Source organism: Oryctolagus cuniculus, chromosome 7 (assembly GCF_051225735.1).
Source record: "Oryctolagus cuniculus isolate XC-2025 breed Fujian yellow rabbit chromosome 7, ASM5122573v1, whole genome shotgun sequence".
Lineage (NCBI taxonomy): Eukaryota > Metazoa > Chordata > Mammalia > Lagomorpha > Leporidae > Oryctolagus > Oryctolagus cuniculus.
The window spans coordinates 158,885,807-158,898,646 of record NC_142873.1 but is presented as its reverse complement, the minus strand read 5'-3'; the positions used below and the strand labels follow the sequence as shown (position 1 = coordinate 158,898,646).

Sequence of the window (12,840 nt, the reverse complement as noted above, 5' to 3'; positions counted from 1 at the left end):
TGTGTAACTCTGTTGTCTCAAACAGTTTGACCTGCATGCAGTGACCAAATAGGATCTTTTCATTCCCTTCCTATTTGGTTTATTGGTTAACAAGAAATCGAGAAAAGGAAACACATTTTGCAGCATGCTAGCATATCCATTGTCTTTGTTATTCTTTGTTCATTTCTGCATGTTTTCTTTGCCTTCATACTTTTTACATAGCTGTATTATATTACTTTTCCCAAACAGAGCTCTTATTTAGTGAGTGTAATAAGCCTTGTAGTTTGACATACTGTGAATTGTGGTTTTATAAACTGCTTTTTTTCTTTGACAGCATAACACTGCCTTTAAATTCAGATGTCCCCAAGGTATTTGCAGCGTTGCCTGAGTTTTATGTAGAAGATGTTGCGGAATTTTTATTTTTTATTGTACAGTAAGTGCCTTTGCCATTCTATATGGTTCTAATATGTTTTTGTTCACTGCTTGTGCATGGTATCATGCACTGTGTTGTAAGCCTCCATTTTGTGTCTGGAATTTTATGTAACTATTTTAACTGAATGCTGCCTAGAGACTGGAGAAGTGGATGCAAGTGTGGCACCAGTCCAGTTCCAGTAATATCTCAAAGACAGAGTCAGGATTAACAATGCAGATAATAACGTATTCTGTGAAAATTGGGTTGAATTCCTCTAATGGCTGAGAATGTGTTTCTGAGAAACAGAAGGAGCAAACAGTTTATAAATAATCTGGTGAACATCCAAAACCCAGAAATACCCACACTTATATTTCTACCAAAATTTGTCTCAAGTGTGAAAATGAAGAAAGCTCACAAAGAAGTGGCATGAGTGTATAACTGATACTGGGAGTTTTTAAATGTTCTTCAAATCCTCATTTGGTTTATAAAACTCATTTTATTTTTAAGACACGCAGGTTAGAAGAGGCACAATTGCACCATGGTTGCAGTGTCATCGTGGCTAGGCAAGAAAACTGTGAACAGGTTTTGAAAAGTAAAAGTGGTACAGGGTCACAATCGCAGAGTACAAATTATGAAAGTTTCCTAAAAACCAGAAAGAGCCAGAATGAGGCAGAGCAAGCTTTCTTGATGTCTTTAAAGAGGATCCAAGTAGGGAGCTGGCGTTTGGCTTTTGGTTCGTAATCTTGCGTCCCGCATCAGAGCGCCTGGGTTTGATTCCGGGCGCTGGCGGCTGCTGTTGCTGCTGCTGCTGCTTTTTTAAAGATTTATTTTACTTGTTTAAAAGTAGAATTAGAGACAGAGAGGTCTTCCATCTGTAGGTTCCCTCCCCAAACGCCACATTGACCAGGGCTGTGCCAGGCCAGAGCCAAGAACTTTTTCCAGATTTCCCATGTGGCCGCAGGGGCCCAAGCACTCAAGCCATCTTCCGCTGCTTTCCCAGGTGCTTAGCAGGGAGCTGGGTTGGAAGTGGAGCAGCCAACATTCAAACCAGCCCGTGGGATGCTGGCATCACAGGCAGCAGCTTTAGCCGCTACACCACAGTGCCATCCCCGGCTCTGGCTTCTGACTCCAGCTCCCCACCATTGCAGACCCTGGGAGGTGGCGGTGACAGCTCAGATAACTGGGTTCCTGCCACCCAGGTGGGAGATCAGGAGTGCGATCCTGGCTGCAGACCTTGACCTAGCCTCGTGCTAGTAGCCTTTGTGGACGTTTGAGAGAGAGACAGCAGATGGGTGCCTATATGCTCTTTTTGCCTCGCAAATAAATAAATAAAAATTTAAAATTAACAGAAAGAAAACAAAATTAGAGGCAACACGTGAGTTTTGAATGATGAGAAATATAAGAGGTGACTGACAGGCTTTATTTGTTGATGGAAACCAGTCTTGGAATTTAAGCAACTTAAGTCACATTTAAAAATTTATTTAAAGCTCAGTAATAAAAAAACACCTATTTGAAAATTTTCTTGTGTATTTATTCTGTTTTTGGAAGAGCTATGGAGTTTTGTTTTTAATTTTTAATCTTCATCAAAAAAATTTAAAGACTTTTTGGTTAATGAAGATGCTGCTTTTCTAAAATTCTATCTGATTTAATCATGTCCTTTTGGTTTACTTATATAGCATAATAAGTAAATGTGCCCCAGCAGCATGTGATGGATAATATAATTGCTTGAAGATCAGCAAGCTACAGGGAACTCCAGGAACAACTCAAGGGGAACCCCAAGCCCGTGTCTCCTGTGTCCCCTCCCCCCTAGTGACACCGCCTCCCCGAGTCGAGTTTCTCAGCGATCGTTTCTCGCCCCCCCTTGCCTCCATCCAGATACTCTCCTCAGGTGCTGTACGAGCCCTGCACTCAGGACATTGTGATGTTCCTCGTGGTGATGCTGTGCAACCAGAACTACATCCGGAACCCCTACCTGGTGGCCAAACTGGTGGAGGTCATGTTCATGACCAACCCGTCCGTTCAACCACGAACCCAGAAGTTTTTTGAAATGATTGAAAACCACCCTCTCTCCACCAAACTGCTGGTCCCTTCCCTGATGAAGTTTTACACAGGTAGGTTCCTGGTCTGCAGTGTGGCCAAGGTGCTCAAAACCTGCTGCCTAAAATCCTGATGTCCACTCACGGAAGTGTAATCTATCCCACTGCTGACAGAGCAGGCGCTACCGGTTACTCCCCCCCGAGTTTTGACATACTGCGTAGACTGTTCTACGGACTATATTCCCTGATGATTCGGCAGGACCTGTTCATCGGTGATTGGCATTGAGGTCCAGTAGGCGTCAGCAGCACAAGTTAGAGTGTTTTCCCCAGTGAAATTTCCTGATTTGTTCTAGCTTTGAACATACAGCGTTAGCTTTGTAACACTGATCTATACCCGAGTTTCCAGAGGGTGGGTAAAGTAGGAGGCTTGTTGAAAATGCTTGTTCTTGGGGTAGGCTCTTGGCATAGCAGTCGAAGCACTTGGGATACCCACATTCCTTATCAGAGTGCCTGAGTTCTAGCCCAGCTTCCTGCTAATGTGCAGCCTGTGAGCTAGCAGCGCTGGCGCAAGGTGTTGGATCCCTGCCACCCCTGTGGGAGATCTGAGCTGAATTTGGGTTCCTTGCTGTGACCTGATCGTCAGCTGTAACTGTCGCAGACATTTGGAGAGTAACCAGTGGATGGGAGATCGTTCCCTGTGGTTTATCACTCTGCCTTCCAAGTTCATAAAAATAAATTTAAAAATTTTAAGTTTTAAAAAATGTTTTTTCGTTGGTCCCATTAAAACCAATGGAATCGAGCCGGCGCCGCGGCTCACTAGGCTAATCCTCCGCCTAGCAGCGCCGGCACACCGGGTTCTAGTCCCAGTTGGGGCGCCGGATTCTGTCCCGGTTGCCCCTCTTCCAGGCCAGCTCTCTGCTGTGGCCAGGGAGTGCAGTGGAGGATGGCCCAGGTGCTTGGGCCCTGCACCCCATGGGAGACCAGGAAAAAAAAGCACCTGGCTCCTGGCTCCTGCCATCGGATCGGCGCGGTGTGCCGGCCGCAGCGCGCTGGCCAAGGCGGCCATTGGAGGGTGAACCAACGGCAAAGGAAGACCTTTCTCTCTGTCTCTCTCTCTCACTGTCCACTCTGCCTGTCAAAAAATAAAAAAAATAAAAAAATAAAAAAAATAAAAAAAAACAATGGAATCAGGACTTCTGGGGCCCTGGGAATCTTCACTCACTCGTTAATTCTGTGCACGTTCATTGAGCACCTGCTGTTTGCCAGGCACTGTTCCAGCTGTCGGGTTGTGCTGGGGAAAAAGAGCACGTGGGACACTCTGCAGGGAGATCCTCTTCCCCGGGCTGAATTTATTCCAAATTTTAGTTATATTTTAACATTTATTTATTTGAAAGGCAGAGTGGCAGAGAGAGAGAGGGAGGGAGGGACAGGGAAAAGAGATCTTCCATGCACTGGTTCACTCCCCATTCGGCCAGGACTGCCTGGGTTAGGCCAGGGCAGAGCCAGGAGCCAGAAATTCATTCCGGTCTCACACTTCCATTGGGCCGTCTGCTGCTGCTTCCCAGACGCATCAGCAGGGAGCCACGTCAGAAGCAGAGCAGCGGCAGCTCCAGCTGGCACTCTGATCGGATGCTGGCAGCACAAGCAGCGGCGTAATCTGCTCCACGTCACAGGCCCCCAAGTTTTGGGTCCCATTTTCATGTGAACTGTCACCCTGGGACCTACTAGCAGAGGCATCGGCCGGGACTGATGGAACACTTCCTGGCAGGTTGGGTATTTCTCGGAAAGCAAGTCTGCTCGTCTGCTGAACTAGCACAAGGTGCACCTTCAGGGAAGTGTCTGTACTCTGTGTTCTTTTTTTTTTTTTTTTTTTTTTTTGACAGGCAGAGTGGACAGTGAGAGAGAGAGACAGAGAGAAAGGTCTTCCTTTGCCGTTCGTTCACCCTCCAGTGGCCGCCGCGGCCAGCGCGCTTGCGGCCGGCGCACCACACTGATCCGAAGGCAGGAGCCAGGTGCTTCTCCTGGTCTCCCATGGGGTGCAGGGCCCAAGCACTTGGGCCATACTCCACTGCACTCCCAGGCCACAGCAGAGAGCTGGCCTGGAAGAGGGGCAACCGGGACTAGAACCCGGTGTGCCGGCGCCGCAAGGCGGAGGATTAGCCTAGTGAGCCGTGGCGCCGGCCTGTACTCTGTGTTCTTAGGAGGGACCCTGGCCACCCGAAACGCTGCCCTCCGCTGTCCACAGCAGCACTGGCCAGTTTGAGGACCCCTCAAGTGTTCGCAGGGTCCTTCCTGTGAACCAGGACCGGCTTCTGCCTTTTTGGAGGCCCAGGCCGCCCTCATGCTCATTATTTGTGAGGGTCCGAGCATCCTCCTGCCTTTCCCTTGTCGTCCTTATTTTGTGGCATCTAATGAGAGTTTCTCACCTATCTCAGACTGCTCACATCCTCTTAAACCAGGCAAGCTCACAAGACCCTGCACGTTTTGTTAGCATCCTTTCTTTGGCAATGGCGAAGAGTACTCAAAGGCCCGGTAGGGGAGGCACACAGGGCGGTCAGGTCACAGGTGTGTGCACGTTGCTGACAGGTGCAACGGAGGAGAATTCAACTTTCATTAAAATAATAAGGAGATGTTACTTTTCACCTGCCAAGTTTGTTTGTTTATTTTTTGCCAGGCAGAGTTAAACAGTGGGAGAGAAAGAGACAGAGAGAGACTTATAGACAGTGAGAGAGAGAGAGAAAGGTCTTCCTTCCATTGGTTCACCCCACAAATGGCCGCTACAGCCGGAACTACGCCAATCCGAAGCCAGGAGCAGGTGTTTCCTCCTGGTCTCCCATGGGGTGCAGGGCCCAAGCACTTGGGCCATCCTCCACTGCACTCCCGGGCCACAGCAGAGAGCTGGACTGGAGGAGGAGCAACTGGGGCAGAACTGGTGCCCTGACCGGGACTAGAACCCGGTGTGCCGGCACTGCAGGTGGAGGATTAGCCTAGTGAGCCGCGGCGCCGGCCAACCAAGTTTACTTTTTAAGCTGAAAATACCCGGTACAAACATGGTTGTGCAAAAGGCTACTTAATCTATAGTGCTGTGACACTCTCGTGAGCATGTAGATGTGAAAATTTTTCCAGAATCCATTTGGCAGCCCACACAGAAAGCTTTAAATACTTGCTGTCTTTTGTATCAAGTCAAGATCCAGTCAGGAGGGGCCCGCGCTGTGACGCAGTAGGTTAATCCTCTGTGGTGCCAGCATCCCATATGGGCACCTGTTCTAGTCCCGGCACCTCCTCTTCTGATCCAGCTCTTTACTTTAATAGAGAGAATTTAATAGAAGGAATTGGTCGAATAGTTACCTGAAGACAGACTGCAGAAACAGAGACTCAAGGTGGGCCCTGCCCTGCCCGTGGGCATGGGGTGTTAGAACCCAGCTGTTGAATGAGGGTGGCGCAGAGCTAGGACCCTGGCCTCTGAGGAAGGACACTGGCCACCCTGTACTGGGGTCTGAGTGCTAGTTCTGGGGCTACCAGAGCTGGAAATTGGGACCAGCTGCTGCTGTTGAGAGGGAAAACTTGCTGGCAGAACCGCAGAAGGACCCAGTCCCCGCATCCTGCCGCACCCGCTGCTGGAGAGGCTGACGGACAGCTGGCGCAGACAAGTTCTGCGGCCCCAGCCCAGAGCTGAGAGACAACTGAAGTATCAGCAGCCCTCTTACATGTAAGCTTAATTTGTAGTAGTTTATTCCATGGAAATGATTGTGTGTGCTTATGTCTCTACTGACCAAGACATTATGTATAAAGCAGTGTAGTGAAAATATCAACAGCAACCTCGGAGTGTGTATTTGGCCTAATGGTAAAGGTGCCTGCAGCCCATATCTGATGTCTGGGGTCAGTATCTGGCTCTGCTCCTGACTCCAGCTTCCTGCTGATGCAGATCCTGGGAGGCAGTGGTGAGGGCTCAAGTCGTGGGACTCAGGCCACCTCCATGGAAACCCAGACTGCGTTCTGAGCTCCTGGAATCTCCCTGGCCCAGCCTTGACTTGCATTTGTGGAGCAAACCAGCAGATGGAAGATAGCTGCCTGCATGCCTCTCTAAATAAATAAATAAATAAATAATTTTAAAAGACTCAACTATTGGCCAGCGCCATGGCTCACTAGGCTAATCCTCCGCCTATGGCACCGGCACCTGGGTTCTGGTCCCGGTCAGGGCGCCGGATTCTGTCCTGGTTGCTCCTCTTCCAGTCCAGCTCTCTGCTGTGGCCCGGGAGTACAGTGGAGGATGGCCCAGCTCCTTGGGCCCTGCACCCACATGGGAGACCAGGAGAAGCACCTGGCTCCTGGCTTCAGATCAGCGCGATGCGCCGGCTGCAGCGCACCAGCTGCAGAGACCATTGTGGGGTGAACCAATGGAAAAGGAAGATCTTAGGCCGGCGCCGCGGCTCACTAGGCTAATCCTCCGCCTTGCGGCGCCGGCACACCGGGTTCTAGTCCCGGTCAGGGCGCCGGATTCTGTCCTGGTTGCCCCTCTTCCAGGCCAGCTCTCTGCTGTGGCCTGGGAGTGCAGTGGAGGATGGCCCAGGTGCTTGGGCCCTGCACCCCATGGGAGACCAGGAGAAGCACCTGGCTCCTGCCATCGGGTCAGCGCGGTGCGCTGGCCGCGGCGGCCATTGGAGGGTGAACCAACGGCAAAGGAAGACCTTTCTCTCTGTCTCTCTCTCTCACTGTCCACTCTGCCTGTCAAAAAAAAAAAAAAAAAAAAAAGACTCAACTATTTAGGGCCTTGTAACGCAGTAGGTTAAGCTGGCATCCCGTATGGGTGCCAGTTTGAGACCTGGCTGTTCCACTTGCAACACAGCTCCCTGCTGATGCTCCTAGAAAAGCGACAGAAGGTGGTGCGAGTGCTTGGGACCCTGCCGCCCACATGGGAGACCCAGATGGAGGTGTTTTGTTTCTTCTTTAAGATTTTTAAATTTATTTGACCGAGTTACCAGAGAGAGAAGGAGAGTCAGAGAGAGAGAGGGCTTCCATCCACTGGTTCACTCCCCAGATGGCCACAACAGCTGGAGCTGAGCCAATCTGAAGCTAGGAGCCAGGAGGTTCTTCCAGGTTTCCCACACAGGTGCAGGGCCCCAAGAACTTGGGCCAACTTTTACTGCTTTCCCAGGCCACAGCAGAGAGCTGGATTGGAAGTGGAGCAGCCGGGACTTGGACTGCACCCATATGGGATGCCAGCACTGTAGGCGGTGGCCTTACCCACTACGCCACTGCAACCAGCTCCCTGGATGGAGTTTTAGGCTCCAGGCTTTAGCCTGGCCCACCCCTGGCTGTTGCAACCATTTGAGGAGTGAACTAGAGGATAGAAGCGTTCTCTCTCTCTCTAACTCTGCCTTTCAAATAAAAGACTTTTTTTTATCTAGATTAAGTAAATTATGGTTTATGTATACAGTGGACCTGTGTATGACTCATGAAAAATAATGTGTTCTTTACATTAAGTGGATAAGTAACAAGAAGTAAAAGAAATGCTAATAATATGTTCACATTTTGGTATACGTATGTACAGTTTAAAAATTTAGGGCAGGACATGCAGTGAGTTGGTTATTTTTGAATGGTACTGTTACGAATAGTTTCTATTTTTTATTTTTTTAATTATCTGAACATTTTTTCTATAGTAAACAGGTATCGTTAGTAAGAACAAAAAGTTCAGTCACAAGTGTCTGGTACGGAGCAGCTGAGCCCGGCAGCGTGGCCTCAGGGTGAAGGGTGTCGGCCGTGCTGGGCGGTGCAGCCGGCTGGGGGTGTTCCAGGAGCTGGATCCACACAGCAGCGTGCCCTCCGGCCTGGACCCCTGCTGGTGTTCTGGATAGATAATACCTGTCCTAAAAATAGCCCCGCCTGCCAGACCAGCCCCTCCTCTCACTTTCCCCAACAGCCCTGGGAAGGAGGGGCTATAAATATCTCCGTTCTGCAAAGGGGAAACCGAAGCTCTGGAAGGCAAAGCAGCCTGCTCAAGGTCAGCAAGCAGTAGCAGCCTCTGCGCTGGACTTCAGCACGGTGCACCTGACCACTGTGCTGCTCTTCCTGCCGCGGCCAGGCCCTGGTGACAAGAGCACTGTGCAGTAGGGTGCACAGACCTGTCCATCAGCCACCTGTGAAGACCTGCTGACCAAGGCCCCGACTCTGAACATAAGAACCAGCACAGAGAGCAAGCTCCCCTGGGGCCCCAGAGCCACCAGCCCAGCCTGCTCAAATTTTGATTCAAAAAATTTTCAAAATTGGGGGCTTGGGTTTTTTGTGTTTTTGTCTTATCATAGCAGTCAGTTCCTAGAGGAACAGCCCTGAGAACTGGAAGAGCACCGATCCCCGAGACTTATTTCAGGGTTCAAGTCCACCAGAGCTGGCCTCAGTCAGCGGAGTCACTGCTGCTGCCAGGGCTGTCACGGCTCCTCCTGGGCGGAATCGCTGCCTCTGTGGTCCACGCCTCCCAGCTGGGAGACAGACGCTGGACAACAAGGAAACTGAGGCAGTGGGTGAGGGAGGAGGCGTGGGGCCACGAGAGGACAGGCAGTCAGGGCTCGGGAGAGGACTTTGGAGTGAGCTTGAAAATGAGGTGAGTGTGGCCTGTGAGAAGATCCAGCCACCACAAAGCAGGCGAGGGGAACAGAGTGTGAATCAGGAACGAGGGCAGCAGGAAGACAGTGCAGGGGGTGGGGTGCGGGCAGCAGGGCTCACGGTGACGTAAGGTCCTCTACGCAAGACATGGGAATTAGAGCTCGTGCTCGTGTCAGTTACAGGAACCATCAGGAGCAAATAAGAAACAAGTGTCGGGAGAGATGGGTGTTGTGGCCTCTGCTGGATTCAGAATACGAAGGGAGGGCCGGCGCCACAGCTCACTAGGCTAATCCTCCACCTTGCGGCGCCGGCACACCGGGTTCTAGTCCCAGTCGGGGCACCGGATTCTGTCCCGGTTGCCCCTCTTCCAGGCCAGCTCTCTGCCGTGGCCAGGGAGTGCAGTGGAGGATGGCCCAGGTGCTTGGGCCCTGCACCCCATGGGAGACCAGGAAAAGCACCTGGCTCCTGGCTCCTGCCATCGGATCAGCACGGTGCGCAGGCCGCAGCGCGCCGGCTGCGGCAGCCATTGGAGGGTGAACCAATGGCAAGGGAAGACCTTTCTCTCTGTCTCTCTCTCTCTCTCACTGTCCACTCTGCCTGTCAAAAAAAAAAAAAAAGAATACGAAGGGAGGTGTTCCGGGCAGCCTTGGGTGCCCGTGTGCCCCCGCATCTTCCTTTGCAGGCTCTGCTAAAATCAGCCCCCAACACGTTAGCTCACTTGTTTATGCAGCCAGTCGACGACACTGGGCTCACTGGGAAGAAGGATTCACTGAATGGCTGTACATAAAATACTTTCACATGTTAGCGTGATGGGTGTTCATCCCCATGTTTCTTTCTTGTTAAACAACCATTTTCTTCTTAAGCACCCAAAAAAAAGGTTGGGGGAATACAGAAGATACGAAGAAGAAAATAAAAACCGGCCGGCGCCGCGGCTCACTAGGCTAATCCTCCACCTAGCGGCACCTGCACACCGGGTTCTAGTCCCGGTTGGGGCGCCAGATTCTGTCCTGGTTGCCCTTCTTCCAGGCCAGCTCTCTGCTGTGGCCTGGGAGTGCAGTGGAGGATGGCCCAGGTGCTTGGGCCCTGCACCCCATGGGAGACCAGGAAAAGCACCTGGCTCCTGGCTCCTGCCATCGGATCAGCGCGGTGCGCCGGCCGCGGTGGCCATTGGAGGGTGAACCAACGGCAAAAGGAAGACCTTTCTCTCTGTCTCTCTCTCACTGTCCACTCTGCCTGTCAAAAAAATAAAAAATAAATAAAAAAAAATAAAAACCACTGTGAATGGTTAGTGCTCTGCTGTGTATTTTCCCATTCTATTTTTAATGTGATTGGACCCAAACTAAGTTTTGAGTGGCAATCTGTGATTTTCACTTAATATAGCATAAAACTTTTGCATGTCTTAAAAAAAAAAAGATTTATATTTTGAAAGAGTTACAGAGAGGTAGAGACAGAGAGAAAGAGGTCTTCCATCTGCTGGTTCACTCCCCAAATGGCTGCAGCGGCTGCAGCTGAGCCGATCCGAAGGCAGGAGCCAGGAGCTTCATCTGGGTCTCCTATGTGGGCTTTTGGGGCCCAAGGAGTTGGACCATCTTCCGCTGCTTCCCCAGGCACACCAGGGAGCTGGATTGGAAGTAGAGCAGCCGAGACTTGAACCAGCGCCCATATGGGATGCTGGCTTTCCAGGCCGGGGCTTTAACCTGCTGCACCACAGTGCTAGCCCCACTTTTGCATGTCTTCTCTTGGGCATTTGGGTTATTTATATGTTTTCTCTAATAAGAAGAATAGTTTGGGGGCCCTCACTGCACAGTGAGTCACACTATTACTTGCAACACCAGCATCCCCTACCGCAGTACCGGATCAAGTCCTGGCTGTTCTTCCGGTCCAGCTCCCTGCTAATGCACCTGCAAAAGCAGCGAGTGATGGCCCAAATACTTGGGCTGCTGCCACCTGTGTGGGAGACCCGGATGGAGCTCCTGGCTCCTGGCTTTGGCGTGTCCCCACCTTGCCTGTTGCAGCCATCTAGGGAGTAAACAAGTGGATGGAAGATCTTTGTCTCTCCTTTTCTTTCTTTCTTTTATTTTTTGAGATTTTATTTATTTATTTGACAGGTAGAGTTACAGACAGCGAGAGAGAGTGTCTCTCCTTTTCTTCCTGTCACTCTGCCATTCAAATAAATCTTTATTAAGAAATGGTGCTTTAGTGCACATCCTTGGAGGTCTGTCTTGAATCATGCCCGATGCGTGTTCTTGAGTGGATTTGGTAGGACAGAGGCATGTGCTTATCCGTGACTTGTGCTGCAGTTTGCCAGATTCCCTTTGGAGGGATTGCCTCAGATTCCCATCAGCATGTGCAGCACGCCCGTCTCCGCAGTGCTCAGCTCTGCCCAGTGTTGTCATTCTTACCATGCCTGCGGTATGGTCACTCAGAGTGGTTGCTTCCTTTAGTTCCTTGTCTCTCAAGCCTCACAGTTCTTATGTTACGGGTTGTTGGTTTTTTGGCTTTTGTTTTTTAATTTCTCATGGATTTCAGAATTTTTTATGCTTAGGATGCTTATAATTTGGATAACTGAGTTTGACTTTTTTCCATTTTACGGGTACAGGGATTTTGGTCCTGTAAATGATCCCTGTGTTCATGTGCTTTCCTGTACCTTAGAACATGTTGGAACGTGTGTGTAACACAAAACTGTTTAAAATAGTGGACACATTCAGTAAAATTTGTTTTAAAGATTTATTTATTTATTTGAAAGAGTTACACAGAGAGAAGGAGAGGCAGAGAAAGAGAGAGAGAGAGAATGGTTTTCTATCCACCAGTTCACTCCCCAACTGGCTACAACAGCTGGAGCTGCGCCAATCTGAAACCAGGAGCCAGGGACTTCTTCCAGGTCTCCCACGTGGGTGCAGGGGCCCAGGACCTGGACCATCTTCTGCTTTCCCAGGCCATAGCAGAGAGCTGGATCAGAAGTGGAACAGCCGGGACTCGAGCTTGCACCCATATGGGATGCCAGCACTGCAGGCAGTGGCTTTACCTGGTATGCTACAGCGCTGGCCCCACATTCAATAAAATTTAACCCAGTCATTATTCCATTCAGAGATGCCCATCTTGAAGTACTCTAAAACTTCTAGGGGGCAGTGCTGTGGCTTAGGGGGTAAATCCGCTGCCTGCAGTGCCGGCATTCCATATGGGCGCTGGTTCAAGTCCCGGCTGCTCCGCTTTGATCCAGCTATGGCCTGGGAGAGCAGTAGAAAATGGCCCAGGTACTTGAACCCTGCACCTACATGGGAGACCCAGAAGAATCTCCGAGCTCCTAGCTTCAGATCAGCCCAGCTGCACCATTGCAGCCAATTGAGAAGTGAACCAGCAGATAGAAAATCTCTCTCTCTGTCTCTCTGCGTCTGCCTCTATAACTCTGCCTTCCAAATAAATAAATCTTCTTTAAAACAAACAAACAAAAAAAAACTTCTATAAATTAATCATTTAAGATTGAGGGAAATAGCCGGCGCCGTGGCTCAATAGGCTAATCCTCCACCTTGCGGCGCCGGCACACCGGGTTCTAGTCCCGGTTGGGGCGCCGGATTCTGTCCCGGTTGCCCCTCTTCCAGGCCAGCTCTCTGCTATGGCCAGGGAGTGCAGTGGAGGATGGCCCAGGTGCTTGGGCCCTGCACCCCATGGGAGACCAGGAAAAGCACCTGGCTCCTGGCTCCTGCCAGGATCAGCGCGGTGCGCCGGCTGCAGCGGCGGCCATTGGAGGGTGAACCAACGGCAAAGGAAGACCTTTCTCTCTCTGTCTCTCTCTCTCACTGTCCACTCTGCCTG

The 12,840-nt window shown here is 50.6% G+C and overlaps 1 protein-coding gene across 2 annotated transcripts in view; it reads left to right on the top strand.

The window, feature by feature from the left end:
* Positions 1–12,840, top strand: part of UBE4B (ubiquitination factor E4B) — a 129,141-nt gene that overhangs the window by 104,631 nt on the left and 11,670 nt on the right. For both annotated transcript variants that reach the window (XM_017346595.4, XM_008265943.5), the window contains 2 exons: positions 314–412; positions 2,267–2,502. In XM_017346595.4, coding sequence (XP_017202084.1) covers positions 314–412; positions 2,267–2,502 — 335 coding nt within the window. The remainder of the gene's footprint in view (positions 1–313; positions 413–2,266; positions 2,503–12,840) is intronic.